We start from the raw sequence: 16774 nt of genomic DNA, 5'->3' as shown, positions 1-16774 counted from the left end.
AGCATAAAACTTACACTACTGTAATTGCTTGTAGTACTGAAAAAGAAATCATTGAATCATAACACAAGTACCATCGATGTAAACATCCTTAATGAAAAATAATTCAACAATTCAAAGTAATTTAGGAGTAACAAGCCCCCATGCATATTGAAAATTCACATTCTTCCAAAGAAATGCATATCATTGGGGGCCGGAGATGATGATCATGGGGATTTAGATTAGAAAATTTGTCAATTCATTCTGAAAATATGAGTAAAACAGTTCGAGTTCTATAAATAACAGCCTTAAACTAAGAAGTTGGTTCGTGTTCAACCGCAGTCTAAGGTTTCCATAAAGAAAAACTGGGGACTGAACACGAACAGTTGACTTGAGCATTATCAAAGCAGATCAATCCATCCTTCCCTTCAAGATTGTTTCCTTGACTTCAGTTGGTGTTCTGCATTAAGAGCCTGACAAGTTAAAAAATGACAAAATATACGTCTAACTACACTAAAGCACAATGTTAGAATATATTCAATCAAGACTCTGCAGCAGGAGATGTTTTCCTATTTAAAAAATCCAACATTTTCAAAATCTAAGAGTGGCCCCAACTGAGCCTTATAGCAAGCTAATTAAAGCAAGGTTCAGTATGAAACAGGAGACTCCTTTTCAGGATCTAGCTCAATACTTCTAGTATTATCACAATCAATTAGGAAATATTCTCACTCTCGAAAAATAAAAGGTACTGCAAAGGATAACTAAAAGCGTCTTAAAAAGCTTACATAATGTAGACATGACCTCCCCAACCACTCAGACAGTCACGATCAACAGATGCTAACAAAGCTTGAGATACAGTCTCAAACAACTGCTCTGGTTCCTGCGTAAGAGTTAACCAAAGCGTGAGTAGAACATTTATTGTATGGGTCAAAATATTCCATATAAAGGAGAGCATTCATGTGGAGAGTCACTGCTGCAAAATCACTAGCCACAGTACATAAGTACATTCAAACTGATAAGCAGAATGCTTGAAACATTAGTTCTTAATTTCATCTGTTCTTCAACTTACTAAGTTTTAAGTTAAAGTAAACAGCATAAATTCAGACTACATAGACTTTACAGTGCCATGTAAACCAACTATTTAAGCATTATCCTCTTAGCCAATAACAAATGAACTTTATGCATTAGACTCATCTTCGATCCCCCATTTCTAATCCACTTCAACATCAAAATCCACCACTCCAAATTTATCAATTCTAATCAAGGATTATAAATTTTCCACTTTCAAACCAAATCTTTGTCTTGCCTTCTCAGTTTTCCACTGTATTATGACATTATCAATAGGCTAATGACTCTTGGAACCTTTTCAAGATAGGAACAAACATACAAAAAGTTTGGAACTCAAGGATCTCACTATACATAACTTTTCATTCATCATCTTTATAGCTGCTATAACAATTGTGTTTATGGAAGTTGCCCATTTAAAATAGATAAATGTGGACACAAAGATATAAACACAGCATCCATATCCCTAATGATTGCACAGATTCCCTTCTCAAGCATATCAATCAAGTTGCTATTGCATAAAAAATGACATACACAGAGGAAACACAATCCAAAATGAGAAGAAAGGGCATGTCAAGTTACAAACCATGTCAGGCTTGAACATTGCCTCACATGCACCATAAAGGGACTCTGAAGCAGTACCAGCAACAACAAAATCTTTAGCAAGCTCCCTGTGATGAGAGGGGACACATAAAAGTGAAAAACAGAAATACTGGCAGTGCAACATTAAAGCTTTTAAATCGATTCTTTGAAAATCTGTTCATTCTAAATTGAACTTCATATTGGTTTAGATAGAGAACCCTCCAATGATTGCTTACATGAAGCAATATTTTTGGAGATTAAGAATCCATAATTATTAAGATTAGTCATGTCAAAATCCAATTAACAGCATAAAAATTCATCAACCTAGCTCATGTTTGCTCCAAGTCCAAAATTCACATATAACTTTATGAGAGACATTTTCATTTAGCAAAAGACTCTGTCTTTTTTCATTTCCCTTTATAAAGAAAACCATAAATAAAATAGAAACACTTGAAGCAGTCAAGAAAACTCAGCATTTCCATGATAAAAAGAAAACATAAAAAAAAAAAATAATAATAATTAACATACTTGGCTCCAATTGAGTCCATTGTGCAGATAAAGGGCTTGTCTTCATCCCCCAATCCAGCAATCACAGGTTGGCAAAAGTATGGACCAAACCTGGAAAAAAAAACAGCAATAATTTCATTTTACACTTCTATAAATAAATTGCACATTCAGTAATTCTCTCTCAAAGTCAAGGTACTCATGCCACCAATACCATAATAATAAAAGCCATTTCACTGTACATATTATAAAACAAAAACCATCTCAATTTGCATCCAGGATACAAGTAATGGACCAAAACACATCATATAATTCCCTGGTATGCTTCTGAAAAGGAGGGCCAGCTTACTTCAAAGCACTTAAACATACTTATGCCGAGTTTCAGGCAATGACAAGACAACATTTTACAAGAAAAAGAATAAAGCACCTGGCTCCAAAGCTTTGAAATTTTACCCAATGATCTAGCAGGGCATGCTAAGTTTCAACATATTTTGCTTTCACTCGATAATTCTCATCTATAAAAGTTCAGTTAACTATGTTGTTTATGATATTACACAGATAAACAATAAAATTATGCTTGAAACCTAAAAAGATTAGCAGAAATTTTTCTGTAAGGTTAAAACACATTAACGGAATTTTAACAGCTACATAAACAGACAAAGAGTCAGCTATGTAGGTTCAAACCCAATGCATTTAAAGTTTGTCATCTCTACAATTTAATGATAACAATACCCAATACGCCAATTTCCTTGAGTTACAAACTGCAACTCACAAAGTTGTACCTTTTTCTTTTGATGATCAGAAATCACATGAACTCATAACAATTTTAAGTTCAAAACCTAGAATTCTATATCTAGACTCCTGCAGAGCCCTAAAATCTTTTAAAAAGATATTTCTCTAGGCTTTTCCTCAAACCCAAAGCTACACTTCTATACCTAAATTGTGCATACACCGAAATCAACTTATTTCTAAAACAACCATTTCACGTTAATCCAAATACTAATACAACATAATAACAAATAAAATAAAAGCTATAAAGTTTATATTACAAGAACCTTTTTTCATAAAGTAGAGCAGAAACAAGGCTAGCAAATGTTTCGGGCTTCATGTCTCTTTCTTCTCGCAGCTGATACAACTTATGACGGAACACCAACCGTTGATATCTTCAAATCAAATCAAATCAAACCAAAACAATCAATCATATTCCCGCAATAATAATAATAATAACAACAACAAAAACAATATAAAGAATATTATATTATCATACAGAGTTTGAGCGTCGGTGGCGAGTCCAGAGAGGCCTATATAAAGCCGATCATGAATTTTAAAAATTCGCTGAAAATCAGTAGCAATTGTTTGGAGCTGAACTCCGAGTCGGCGATCGCTGGCGATGGCGAAGCAGTTCTTGCCCACCATAGCCACTAGGGCGCTACCATTGTACTCGAAGATCTGCACAAGGATTCATGAATACAACTTTTTGACAATAAAAATATATATGAACTATGCTCTTTCTATAAGAAAGAAAAGGGGTAAAATTAGGGTTTTCGTAAACCTACCGACATTTGAGATTGATTTGGGGAAGTTGAAGTGAAGAAGAACAGAAACTAAGTGAGAGGTATGTGTAGGGCATAAATGTGAGTCGACGATACCTTTTAATCGATTCAAAGCTTGGAGCAGGGGTTAGCTTTCTTCATCAAGCTTTTTCTGTTGGGCCTTTTTTTTGGGCTGGACTATTTATTTTTATGTCATAATAATTTCTTCGGGTTGGTCTAAAAAGCCGATTAAATTTGAATTTATTTAAGTTAATTTAAGTGGAGTTTGAGTTTAGAAGGTCAATCTGTTTTTTAAACTGTTTTTTAAACCAAGTTAACTCAAGTTAGATGGAATTTAGGTTGGTTCGATTTGCTAGTGGGGTGGATGATTTGATTCAAATTTAGTTCGTAGTTCGATTCAAATTATTTTAAACAATTGTTAAAATAATATAATTTTGATTAATATTGGGTAAAATAACTTTTTTTTTGTCAATGAACTACGAATTTAAGTTATGAACTCGAACAAACTCAAGCCAAATTATATTTTATTTGGATCGGACTCAAACTATTATTAATTTTAGTTTGACTAAATCAATTTAAATCATTTTTCATTTAAGTCAAACTCGAGAGAATGCTCATTTGAGTTTTATCCACCCTTGTGATAACCATCAAAATTAAAGGGTAGCTTTGTTGAGTCAACTTAATAACTCTTTCAAAAGACATATGCAAGGTATGAGGTGGCTTCCTTATATCTGTATAGAGCATTAAATTTAAAGCTTCCATCAGTTACATATTCAATTGGTTATTTTTTTTTATTTAGTAGTAATTTTACCAGAAGAATACTCATTTTACAATTATAAAATTTGAATTTACTTACCTAATTTGAGTTCTATAATATCACAAATATTCTCAGATTTATTACTTCATCACATTAAGTATGCCAGAGAAAACCTTGCTTCTTATATGTGAGTGCATTTCCTCTTTCTTCCTTGTTCATTTTTTTATACTTTGGTTGACTATAAGCAAAGTTGTCATGTTTGAGCTTTCATTTTTGTCTGAATTTGATCAGCAGAGGTGGTGAAACTGTTTTTTCTTTAAGTGTTTGATTTGAAACATATAAACTAGTAAATTCAGAACATAAATGGTTCAATCTGCCAAACTTAATGAATATGAAAATGGCCTGTTTCAGTTTAGTAAATTAAAAATATGACAAGTAAAATTAGTCTACCTAATTTCATGCAATTCAAAGTTGGTCAGCCAGAAAATCTCATTTCTATAGCAATTCCATGAAATATGTTAATTATTAGATTCTCTTCCTTTTTTTGCCTTCACTTTGCAAATATAGAACCCAGAGTTGAAATTTTCATTAGAGAAAGATTATAAGAGGTGATTGATATTTCATTTTTCCATATTTAAGGGGCAGAAAAGCTACAGGTGGTATATAGATAAAGTTCTGCATATTGAAGCTTTGCTCACTGAGAGGAATGGTGAAGATGTGGTGTTTGTTTGCTCTGTTGTTGTTGATGGCAACCGGTGGCTGTCATGGCGGCGAAGTAACCTATGATGGAAGATCTTTGATCATTGATGGGCATCATAAAATTCTCTTCTCAGGCTCTATTCACTATCCTCGAAGTACTCCAGAGGTTTGTTATATCTCATATCTCCATTTTAGTTTGTCCCTGGTAAACAATTTTCTTTCATGGCAATATGTCAATGAGAATGAGAAGAAATTGTGGTGTTAGTGATGATGTTAGTTGAATGAATAGTCATCACCAACCCATTTGACAGAATTTTTCAATAACCAACTGCTTGGATCACTTGTCATTTTCTTACCAAACAGTCATATTTTTCCATCTCACTAGCCTCACGCACGAAAACAAAATTTCCAGATAACACAGCTCAGCTCATCTGTCACATTTGCTTTGATCCCTGTTGCTTGTATTTTGGGTTCTTATGAATAAGCTTATGCTAAAAAGTGGCCATACTAAGCACTTTAAGGAGACAGTTTGTTTCACTGGTAATCAGCTGACTTGCTTTGAGTAGAGGTGGCAATTTCAGCCTGACTTCAAGGCCCCAACCCTCTTTGACCTTAGCGAGTAGGGAATTTCTGATAGAAACGAGGAAAGAGATAGAGACAGTAATTGAAAAAATCTCTGTAATCGGAAACAAGTATATATGTGTCTCCTCTTCGTCTTACCCCCGTTCCCATCTCCGTCTCTTTATATTAATATATTTACTTAAAATATTAATATATATTTATAGTTTTATATTATTTGTGTTTTTAAAATTTATTTAGGTTTTTGTTGTACATATTAAAATGATTAATATATTATATTTGTGACATTTGAAATAATTAATTGATTTTAATTTTACTTAATTTTATTATATAATATTTCTATATTACGTTTAGAGGATATAAGAAGGAAATTTTTCTTTACGAGTACATGGAGGAGATTTTTCTCTACAGAAATGGGGAAGAGATGGAAAGGGGAATTTTCTTTGCGAGGAGAGGACGGGAAATCATTTTCATCCCCATAACGTGGATGGACCGAAGACTGGGATTGATACCCCCTATAGGGATGGGGATTAAGGTTCTCTGGAGGAGATGGGAAGGGGAATTTTCTTTGCAAGGAGAGAACGGAAAATCATTTTTATCCCCATAAAGGGGATGGACTAGGGACTGGGATTGATATCCCCTATGGGGACGGGGACAGGGATTGAGGTCCCCCCCCCCACCCCTCCCCATTGCCATCTCTAGCTTTGAGCACTCTTGACTTGGACAGATAGCTCATAATTAATAGTACAATTTTGATTATGTGATGTATATTCTCAGATGTGGCCATCTTTAATAGCTAAGGCAAAAGGAGGAGGACTGGATGTGATACAGACTCTCGTGTTTTGGAACCTCCATGAGCCCCAACCAGGCCAGGTGATCACCCTAGTAGATAAAAAATTTGACTGCTTTTATTACATAAAGAAGGGGCAAAACTATGTTTAATATCAAGGTCCTTCATATAAGACATTAAAAAAATTGTATGAGAAAATGCAAAATCCATTTATGTAGGTTCATTTTGAGTTGCAGTTTGATTTCAATGGAAGACGTGATTTAGTGAGGTTCATCAAGGAAGTTCAAGCACAAGGCTTATATGTGTGCCTTAGGATTGGACCCTTTATTGAGGGTGAATGGGGCTATGGGTAATTACGGTTTAAAAGCCTCTCGATGTAGAAAGTAAAAAAATTCTGTGTTTGTAGAGAGCTTGACAGACTATTATAATGATATTGCAGAGGCCTTCCATTTTGGTTGCATGATGTTCCAGGCATTGTCTTTAGATCTGACAACGAGCCATTCAAGGTATTGACATTCAAATCATTGCTCTATCAGAAGCAATTGACGGCTCACTGGAAATTATTAAGAACACTCTAATTAGTTTGTTCATGGCAGTTTCATATGCAAAGATATGCAGCAATGATAGTAAACATGATGAAAGCGGAGAGGCTATATGCTTCACAAGGAGGGCCGATTATACTATCGCAGGTTTTAGTTCATCATTCAGATAAGCTTGATTCTTTTATCTGCTACAGAATTTTCATATTGTAGAAGTCGAATATATGTAGATCGAAAACGAATATGGAATGATAGAAGCAGCTTTTCATGAGAAAGGGCCCCCATATGTCCGGTGGGCTGCAAAAATGGCAGTGGATCTTCGAACAGGAGTTCCATGGGTGATGTGTAAGCAAGATGATGCTCCTGACCCTGTGGTTAGCCTCCTTCTGAAAGAATATTACTTGGATAGATTCAACAAATTGAAAACTTTCCAGCTTGCTTCTTTCAACTGTTGCATCTGCTTATTTAGAATATTCTTTGGATTACTTACAAACAGATTACTTTTGCAGATCAACACATGTAACGGAAGAAGGTGTGGAGAAACATTTGCAGGACCTAACTCACCAAATAAGCCAGCAATATGGACAGAAAACTGGACTAGTTTGTATGCTTTGAAGACAGGCTTCATATTTCTATTAACGTTTTTATCATTATTATGACTCTTTTAGATAGCCTCTTAATGTGTAGTAGTGAGAAGAGATTAATGAGACTTATGGGTTTGTGAAGCTATCAAGTATATGGTGAAGAAGCAAAAAATGGTCAGCTGAAGACATAGCATTTCAGGTTGCGCTTTTCATTGCCAAGATGAAAGGAAGCTATGTGAATTATTACATGGTATGAAGTCTGAACCATCTCGTTTTATGTATCAAAGATTATACATAATTTTCTACCTTTGTTTTATTGTAGTATCATGGAGGAACAAATTTTGGAAGAGCAGCCTCTGCATATGTACTGACAGGTTATTATGATCAAGCTCCTCTAGATGAGTATGGTAAGTGTCATTCATTTTTTCTCTATTCACATTATATTATATCTCCAAAAACAATCTGAATTTGTCAGCTTGATGAATTCAGGTCTGCTTAGGCAACCAAAGTGGGGTCACCTTAAGGAATTGCATGCTGCAATAAAGCTGTGCTTAAAGCCTCTGATTTCTGGTGTAAATTTTACCATGAATTTGGGAAAGAACAGCAAGTAAGAACACTGTAAAGGAACCCACAAGTACTTTTTATTTTTATGTTTTTGAGTAATTTATCTGGTGAAATTAATGTTTTTGGTCACAGGTCTATATCTTTGAAGAAAGTTCAGATTGTGCTGCCTTTCTTGTGAACAGAGATAAAAAACAGAATGCCACAGTCCATTTTCGAAATCTGTCTTATGAATTACCTCCATTGTCGATCAGTATCCTACCAGATTGCAAGACTGTAGCCTTCAACACTGCAAAGGTAATTTACGGTACAAAAATTCATTTGTTTCAAAGACGAATTCCATATTTGAGTTTTTCAATCTTCAATAGGTGAGCACTCAATATGGTACAAGATCAATGAAACCAAGCCAAAACTTATACTCAACTGAAAACTGGGAAGAATATAAAGAAGTTATTCCTTCTTATGATGACACTTGCTTCAGAGCAAGCATATTGCTAGAGCAAATGAATATAACCAAGGATGTGTCTGATTATCTTTGGTACAATTTCAGGTAAACCAATGCAAAGACTTTATGTTGAGAAAACTTGAAAGTTGTTTATCTTACTGTAACTGTGCAAATTTTTATGCAGATTTAAGCATGAATCCTCCCAGGCCCAAACATTACTGAAAGTGACCACCCTTGGACATGTTTTGCTTGCATTTATAAATGGAGCATTTGTTGGTATAAGATCTTACATGTGCTTTAAAATGAAGCTTTTGATGTGTAATTATGTTACATCTAAAATTTTCTTTAGGCTCTGCACATGGAAGTCACAGAAATGGAAGTTTCACTCTGGAGAAAACTGTTCCTCTATCAAATGGAACAAACTATGTCTCCTTACTTAGTGCAATGGTTGGATTGCCGGTACTTCTCAACACTACTAATTCCAAGCTCATTTCCTTTATTCCTTGATTTTAATATGTCCTGTGATCTCAATTTGATTTCCGTTTTCTTCTTGGTAAAAAGGACTCAGGAGCACACCTTGAGAGAAGGGCTGCTGGATTACGTAGCGTGAGCATTCAAGGTGAACAGGAATTCAAAGATTTCAGTAATTATTCATGGGGTTACCAGGTGAGTCTAGGATGTTTTACATTTCATGTATAACTTTTCTGTTATCTCAAAGAACACTTGAAAACTGTTGACAGTTTAATCATACACTCGTATTTCTGAATATTTTCTGAAGGTTGGCCTGTTAGGCGAGAAACTACAAGTTTACACAGATTTTGGATCAAGACAAGTTGAATGGAGTAGTTATGGAAGTTCTACTCATCAACCCCTAACATGGTACAAGGTATGGAAACTACTGATTTTGCTAGATATTCAGAGATATTGCTCCACACTAACCCACATTGGCGCACTGAATATTTGCAGACACTGTTCGATGCACCTCCAGGAAATGACCCTGTTGCACTAAATCTTGTGTCCATGGGAAAAGGTGAAGCTTGGGTTAATGGGCAAAGTATTGGTCGATATTGGGTATCTTTCCTTACCCCAAAAGGCAGTCCTTCACAAACATGGTAGTACAAAACTTGTTTGAAAATAATCTGCCTTTCGATTTTGTTTTAACTTTACATTTTGTCAGGTATAATGTACCTCGATCTTTCCTGAAACCTACTGGTAACCTTTTAGTGCTGCTGGAAGAACAAAATGGTTACCCTCCTGGGATATCAGTAGACACTATATCAATCTCAAAAGTTTGCAGTCATGTCTCCGATACACATCTGCCACCCGTGGCTTCCAGGAGGGGCCACAACCAAAGTCTACCGCAACACAAGAAGCAACAGGGTCTGAGGCCAGAAGTTCAGCTTAGTTGCTCTCCCAGAAGGAAAATTTCCAGGATTCTATTTGCCAGCTTTGGCAATCCTTATGGTGATTGCGAAAACTACGCCATTGGAAGCTGTCATTCTTCTAATTCTAAGGCCATTGTAGAGGAGGTAACCTTTCTCCTCCATTTATTTTCCAAACAATAAAGAGAAGATGGAATCCTAATTAATCCTTCTAATACTTTTTTCCAGGCTTGTCTTGGGAAGAGGAAATGTCGTGTACCCATTGGAAGCTGGAAGTTTCATGGGGACCCTTGTCCTGGAATTCATAAAGCTTTGTTGGTTGATGCAGAATGCACCTGAAAAAGAATTAAAAATACTTTGCTTTCCATTTTAGGATTCAACAAGCAATTTGTGTTGCTGGATTTGTAATAAAAATATTTCTTGTTAGTTATTTAACATTTACTTAACGTAAAAACTATGATATATAAATATATATATTTTTTATTTTGTTAGAATAAATATTATTCCATATATGACGTCTGTTGTACATTTATTACTTAAGTACCCAACAAGTAAAGAAAAATGGACAACAGTTTTATTTATTTCCCCATCTCCCTGCAGTTATAATTATAACTTCTAAAACAAAACCCAACTGGTTCTGCATTGTCATTTCTTTGCATGATCAGAATCAGAAGCTCATCAGGCTCTGAAACTTAAAAAAAAAAAACATTTTCATCTCCGAGAAGAAGCTGAACAGAAACAGTGAAATGGGGATGGTGCAATTGTTTTCGGTGTTGTGTTGGTGGTTTGCTTTAAGGGTGGCAGTAGCAAATGGCCTCAGCAGCCATGAAGGAGGAGAAGTAACATATGATGGAAGATCTTTAATCATAAATGGCCGACGTCAAATTCTTTTCTCAGGCTCTATTCACTATCCTCGCAGTACTCCTCAGGTATCAATGCTAAGCTTCTGCTCTTCTTCGTCTACCTAGATAGCTTCTTTTCTGCAAATTCAGAAGCCAGACTAGCATGATGGACATAAATAAGAACTATAGAATCATTCAAATTTGACTTTCTGGGTAGGTGTAAAATATGTCGTCTTGGGAAGAAATTCTCACGAATTTGTTAGCATTAAAATTTAAAAAAAAAAAAAAACTGATTGAATATCCAATAAAATAATAGTTTTGGTTGAGTAATAAAGAAAATATGTCCATGCTTAGAAAGAAAGAACTTAATTAAAAAAAAAAATCAATTTATCAGTTTTACATTTTCACCAATGAGGAAAAAAAAATATTCAAATCACAAGATGAAAAAGAAAAACCAGTAGCAAGCAATCACCGCTGAAGTTTGCCTTGAAAGCTAGGAAATTGTACTCAACTTCTTAGGACTTTATGGCTGAAAATAATAAATTACGTACCAAACAAATAAACTTGGTTTGAACGAGTTTGAAAGAAGTTTAATTCAAACAAACTCGAGTTTAAGGTATGATCAATTTGTTAAGCTCGCGAGTCTAAAATAATTTGATACATATTGAATAAAATGACGTCATTTTAATTAACATGTATTAAAATAATATCATTTTAGTTATTTTTTCTTAACTATAATATTGAATTGATCTGAAAGTTTGAATGGCTTGACACTGTAGTTAAACTCAAATCGAACTCAACCTCAATTCAGCTTGAATCTAGCCTATATTGAATTGAAGCTATTTTATTTTGCTTTAGGAATGGCGGCTATATATTCCATTATAAATTCCAAAATATTGGAAAATTACACGTATTGGTATGATAATTTTGCAATAAAATTATATGGGTATATTTTGAATATATAAAATAGATATACAAATGATACGTTATCATGTGATTGAGTAATTTTGAATTAAAAATAAAATAATATCCAACCATATGATGACATATCGTCCGTATATCTATTTTGTATTCATGTAGTATTGCTCGTAATTTTATTACTAAAACAAATGTGTTATCAGATGTGGCCATCTTTGATAGCTAAAGCCAAAGGAGGAGGACTAGACGTTATACAAACCTATGTATTTTGGAACCTCCATGAACCCCAACAAGGCCAGGTAAACTCTATAAATATAGATTTGTCTGTACACTTCTCAAACAAACATTTATTCTGGTTTTAATTTACTATTAATTAATGGCAGTATGAATTCAGTGGAAGACGGGATATTGTAAGTTTCATTAAAGAAATCCAATCCCAAGGCCTATATGCTTGCTTAAGAATTGGTCCCTTCATCGAGGGTGAATGGACTTACGGGTAAAGCATCTCTGACAACAAGCTTCGCAAATTATGTGTCCAAATAAAGTATAAAATGTTGATATCTTAGAGCTTTAATTTGCAGGGGACTGCCATTTTGGCTGCATGATGTTCCAGGCATTGTCTTCAGATCAGACAATGAGCCATTCAAGGTAGAACAAATTAATATTTAATACTACTTGATGAGTATTCTCAACAGTTATTCTATCTCCATTGACCTCAAATTTGGCTAATGGCAGAATCACATGCAAAGATTTGTAACAAAGATAGTAAGCTTGATGAAATCCGAGAATCTGTTTGCTTCACAAGGCGGGCCAATTATATTATCACAGGTTTAATTAATCTACAGCAAAATCTTGTAAAATTATTTGTGTATGCCAGTTTTAGGACCTAGAGTGAAGGTGTATTTATGCATGTAGATTGAGAATGAATATGGCATAGTAGAACCAGCTTACCATGAGAAAGGACCACGGTATGTTCGTTGGGCTGCAAAAATGGCGGTAGGCCTTCAAACCGGTGCACCTTGGGTGATGTGCAAGCAAGATGATGCTCCTGATCCTGTGGTTAGTCTCTGACTGTTTCTATTGCTGCTATCTTTACAGTGGTGCACTTTTTCTTTTTGATGCATTATAATCTGGAATTTGCAGATCAACACATGTAATGGAATGAGATGTGGAGAAACATGGAAAGGACCCAATTCACCAAATAAACCAGCAATTTGGACAGAGAACTGGACAAGTTTGTACGTTTTTACAGTGAAATTTTCGTCATGTAAATCAATATTGTGCTGTAGAATTAATGTTTCTGTATTCTTTGCATAAAATTTTACATTCAGCTGAGTGTCTAATGGCTTAATTTTATTTGAAGCTTTCAAGTATATGGCACAGAGCCATACCTGAGATCAGCAAAAGATATTGCATTTCATGTTGCACTCTTCATCGCCAAAAATGGAAGCTATGTGAACTATTACATGGTACAGTAATCTCTACATTAATTCATACTATTCTTTTCTTACAAAATGGAACATAAAATTTTCATAAAGTAATTTTGATTTCGATTGCAGTATCACGGGGGAACCAATTTTGGAAGAACAGCATCTTCATTTATGCTGACAAGTTACTATGATCAAGCTCCTCTTGATGAGTATGGTGTGTTTCTGTAAAGTTTAATCTTATTTCATGATTTAACTGTATTCAAACACTTAAAAATGATATAAACATTTTTAGTTTATGACTTCAGGATTGATCAGGGAACCAAAATGGGGTCACCTCAAGGAATTACATGCTGCAATAAAGCTATGCTCCAAGCCATTACTTACTGGAGAGTATACAAGTTTTCCTTTGGGTCGACTGCAACAAGTAAGAACATTGAATAAGAACTCCATGGAGTTTTTTTTTCTTTCAATTGTAATATTATCACTTAATTTGTAAGACTAATCCATGACTTACTTTATGATCTGGGTCTGCATTTTCAGGCCTACGTCTTCAAAGGAAATTCAGGGAAATGCGCTGCGTTTCTAGTAAATAATGATGACAGAAAAAATAGCATGGTTGTTTTTCAGAATTCCTCTTATGAACTGCCTTCAAAATCAATAAGCATCCTACCAGATTGCATAAATGCAGCCTTCAATACAGCTAAGGTAAGGCTCAAATCTCCATTGCTCAGATTCTGGCATTTCAAAATCAACACTAACAGATACAACTCATATCAACAGGTGAGCACACAATCCAATACAAGATCAATGACACTCAGACAGAAGTTAGATTCAATGGAATCATGGAAAGAGTTCAGAGAAGCTATCCCCAACTTCGACAATACTTCGTTACGAGCAAAAACATTGTTAGAACACATGAACACAACAAAGGATACAACTGATTATCTTTGGTACACTTTCAGGTAATCCTAAAGTAGGGGTTATTTGACTAAAATGGTTTCATACGTTCATAATGTTTAGAATATCTTCTGTAATGGCAGGTTTCAGCATAATTCATCTGATGCTCAATCTATATTAAATGTGCAATCCAATGGCCATGTTTTGCATGCATTCGTAAATGGAGAATTCACTGGTAAACTCCTTTCTCTGGTAGCCATAAACAGTTTTTCCTGAAATTTTTCAAGTGAATTCCAAATCTGGGTGCTTGATTTTCTAACTGCATATCATATTTGCTATTCATCTTCTAATATATTCTCCAGAAAGTTTGACATGGAAAATGTGCAAATAACATAAGCTCTTCTCAAAATTCTGGAAAAGAAAATTCTCTTTATAAGCAAAATTTTCAAATCTTACAAATCTAACTGCTAGGTTCAATTTGCTGCTCATTAGGATCTGCACATGGAAGTCGTGACAATCCAGGTTTCATCCTGGAGCATACTATTAATTTGAATTATGAAATGAATGATATTGCCTTATTGAGTGCAACAGTCGGATTGCCGGTATTTTTTCTATCAATTCTCTTCTTTTCTCTTCTCCAAAGATTTTGTTGTATTAAGAGGCTAACAACTTTACCCAAGAATCATCAAAGTGGTTTAAAATGTTATCTAAAGGATTCAGGAGCATACCTTGAGCGTAGGGTGGCCGGATTGCGAAGTGTGAGAGTTCAGGACAAATATTTCACCAACTACAACTGGGGATATCAGGTACTGCCTGTAGCCGCCAAAACCAAATGCCAACCGAAGATTATGCACTCATTTCTTCATAGTTTCGCCCTAGCTTATTTTAATCACTTCAAATTCAGTAATCTACATAGAACCATAACTCTAAGCATGGCTACTATTCATGTTTGGCTAGATTGATCTTAATATATATGCAGCAAACTTTTAACATCTTTCATGACTTTGAAGACAGTGAAATTTTATTCAGTCTTCTACTCATATCAGATTCATTGTTTTTTTTTTTTTTTTTTTTAAAACTTAAGGTTGGGCTAATAGGAGAGAAGCTACAAATTTATAGAAAACATGGATCAAGAAATGTTCAATGGAGAAGGTTCAGAAACTCTACTCGTCATCAACTCACATGGTATAAGGTATTAAACTAGGTTTTGATGATATTTAGTTCATTTGTTGCCTCGTGTGAAGTGTGCAGAAAGAAGATAATCCAAATTACTGTTGAAGACCTTATCAAAGCACATGGATGATCCATTTCTATTAAATCCTTTTAGAAGAAATTTGAGGCAAATGCAAATGTAGTTAAAACTAACCTTTTGTTTTGATGCTGATTCGCAGACTGTATTTGACACACCACCAGGCAACGATCCTGTTGCATTGAATCTTAATTCTATGGGAAAGGGCGAAGCTTGGGTTAATGGCATAAGCATAGGTAGATATTGGGTCTCACTCAAAACCCCTAAAGGGAATCCTTCACAGGCATGGTATGTCAGTACATATAGTGTCAATATGTGCAGAGTCTATGCTATAACTTGTGAAATCTGAACACTTCATGAATAAATACAAAACAAGTTTCCATTTACAGAAGTCCATTAAGATAGCTAGTACCTTGTCCTGCACAGTTAATTTCCCAATAATATGAAATTTATGCTATCGATGACACTATTTTCAGGTACCATGTACCCAGATCTTTTCTTGAACGCACCAAAAACCAACTTGTTCTGCTAGAGGAAGAAACCGGTAATCCTCTTGCAATTACTATAGACACTGTTGCAATCACAAAAGTGTATGGGCAAGCGAACAACTCACAGCTGCCCCTGGTGAGTTCCTGGGTAAGACAAAACCAGAGAGAAGACACTAATATAAAGAAGCAGCAAAGGCCTGAAGCTCAGCTTAGTTGTCCTCAGGGAAGGAACATTTTGCCAGCTCAAAACTTACCTAATACATGAACAGTTTCTACTCATACATGTCCCATGCCTGCAGAACTCAAGAATATATATATCATGCATATATACTGAAGTTAATGGTAAAAGTAGTACATAATATGTTTTATTTTTCTAATTTCATCATGATTTTTTTAAAATAAAAACTATGTCTAGCTTGTCTGGGGAAGCGAAGATGTTCTGTTCCCTATTCAAATCAATATATTGGTGGAGACCCATGTCCAGGCATCCCCCAAGCTCTCGTGATTGATGCACAATGTGCTTAAATAATGAGTTCTACACCAATAATATGCAGGATGAATGAGCATTTGAATTTGCCCGTAACTTCTTATTCATAAATGCAAAGAAATTATGAATTAATATCGAGATGCATCAACCTTGATTACAGTGATAATGCATATAAAGAACTAGTTAGATTGCATAAATGAATACTTATTTTTAATTACTAGTTGAGTTTTGGGCCATAACCTTTTATTGATGAATAAAAAAAAAGTTGATATCAATAAAACAGGAGTTCTCGCTCAATGAAAATGGCAAAATTTTGAAATATGAATCTGGTAAATTTAAGTAATTTAATAAAATGAGTAAAGCAAACTGTCATTGACTATGATACAAAAAGTAGGAAAGTACATCACCAAATGTGCATCCCTATCTCTGGCAACAATATGATTTCTA

At 34.7% G+C, this 16774-nt stretch overlaps 3 protein-coding genes and 1 long non-coding RNA gene across 6 annotated transcripts; 2 read left to right on the top strand and 2 right to left on the bottom strand.

Moving 5' to 3' along the window:
- Nucleotides 1–73: 73 nt before the first annotated feature.
- LOC123207170 (proteasome subunit beta type-3-A-like) lies at nucleotides 74–3839 on the bottom strand. Its single transcript, XM_044624457.1, has 7 exons — nucleotides 3684–3839; nucleotides 3395–3576; nucleotides 3183–3290; nucleotides 2152–2241; nucleotides 1628–1712; nucleotides 762–856; nucleotides 74–436 (listed from the first exon to the last, which is right to left on the bottom strand). Exons 1-7 carry the CDS (start codon nucleotides 3687–3689, stop codon nucleotides 388–390), a joined length of 615 nt encoding a protein of 204 aa, XP_044480392.1. The 5' UTR covers nucleotides 3690–3839; the 3' UTR covers nucleotides 74–387.
- A 1161-nt stretch (nucleotides 3840–5000) lies between these two features.
- On the top strand, nucleotides 5001–10458 carry LOC123207171 (beta-galactosidase 16-like). Its single transcript, XM_044624458.1, is given in 20 exon segments — nucleotides 5001–5302; nucleotides 6493–6588; nucleotides 6742–6854; nucleotides 6945–7011; nucleotides 7102–7194; nucleotides 7275–7418; nucleotides 7554–7648; nucleotides 7771–7796; nucleotides 7799–7878; nucleotides 7951–8035; nucleotides 8118–8232; nucleotides 8321–8486; nucleotides 8558–8739; nucleotides 8819–8910; nucleotides 8984–9093; nucleotides 9196–9300; nucleotides 9413–9520; nucleotides 9601–9746; nucleotides 9812–10163; nucleotides 10245–10458. Coding segments are annotated over 20 exon segments (2445 nt in total). The 5' UTR covers nucleotides 5001–5143; the 3' UTR covers nucleotides 10356–10458.
- Nucleotides 10459–10653: 195 nt separating this feature from the next.
- Nucleotides 10654–16399, top strand: LOC123207160 (beta-galactosidase 16-like). 3 transcript variants are annotated; one of them, XM_044624442.1, is made up of 17 exons: nucleotides 10654–10945; nucleotides 11980–12075; nucleotides 12160–12272; nucleotides 12358–12424; nucleotides 12512–12604; nucleotides 12692–12835; nucleotides 12920–13014; nucleotides 13140–13245; nucleotides 13336–13420; nucleotides 13512–13630; nucleotides 13747–13911; nucleotides 13987–14168; nucleotides 14247–14338; nucleotides 14596–14909; nucleotides 15188–15295; nucleotides 15495–15640; nucleotides 15829–16399. In XM_044624442.1, exons 1-17 carry the CDS (start codon nucleotides 10763–10765, stop codon nucleotides 16103–16105), a joined length of 2385 nt encoding a protein of 794 aa, XP_044480377.1. In that variant the 5' UTR covers nucleotides 10654–10762; the 3' UTR covers nucleotides 16106–16399. The 3 variants fall into 3 exon arrangements, with proteins under 3 accessions (XP_044480377.1, XP_044480378.1, XP_044480376.1); XM_044624443.1 differs by having other exon boundaries at nucleotides 13747–14168; nucleotides 14596–14705; nucleotides 14817–14909; XM_044624441.1 differs by having other exon boundaries at nucleotides 13747–14168.
- On the bottom strand, nucleotides 13424–15602 carry LOC123207161. The gene is made up of 4 exons (XR_006500226.1): nucleotides 15470–15602; nucleotides 14832–14916; nucleotides 13721–13960; nucleotides 13424–13621 (listed from the first exon to the last, which is right to left on the bottom strand). It is a non-coding gene; the product is annotated as an uncharacterized LOC123207161 (long non-coding RNA).
- Nucleotides 16400–16774: the final 375 nt, after the last annotated feature.

The sequence above is a fragment of the Mangifera indica genome, unplaced genomic scaffold (assembly GCF_011075055.1).
Source record: "Mangifera indica cultivar Alphonso unplaced genomic scaffold, CATAS_Mindica_2.1 Un_0064, whole genome shotgun sequence".
In the NCBI taxonomy this organism is placed as follows: domain Eukaryota; kingdom Viridiplantae; phylum Streptophyta; class Magnoliopsida; order Sapindales; family Anacardiaceae; genus Mangifera; species Mangifera indica.
This window is presented reverse-complemented; position numbering and strand designations above follow the sequence as displayed.

Excerpts from the sequence above, each read along its gene's own strand:
- LOC123207160 (XM_044624441.1), top strand. The coding sequence starts at position 10,763 with ATGGGGATGGTGCAATTGTTTTCGGTGTTGTGTTGGTGGTTTGCTTTA. Across the intron at positions 12,425-12,511 it reads CAGACAATGAGCCATTCAAG|AATCACATGCAAAGATTTGT; the intron begins GTAGAACAAATT and ends GGCTAATGGCAG. Across the intron at positions 15,296-15,494 it reads ATCAACTCACATGGTATAAG|ACTGTATTTGACACACCACC; the intron begins GTATTAAACTAG and ends GCTGATTCGCAG.
- LOC123207170 (XM_044624457.1), bottom strand. Across the intron at positions 3,291-3,394 it reads GCCACCGACGCTCAAACTCT|ATATCAACGGTTGGTGTTCC; the intron begins GTATGATAATAT and ends TTTGATTTGAAG. Across the intron at positions 437-761 it reads GGAGGTCATGTCTACATTAT|AACACCAACTGAAGTCAAGG; the intron begins GTAAGCTTTTTA and ends CTCTTAATGCAG.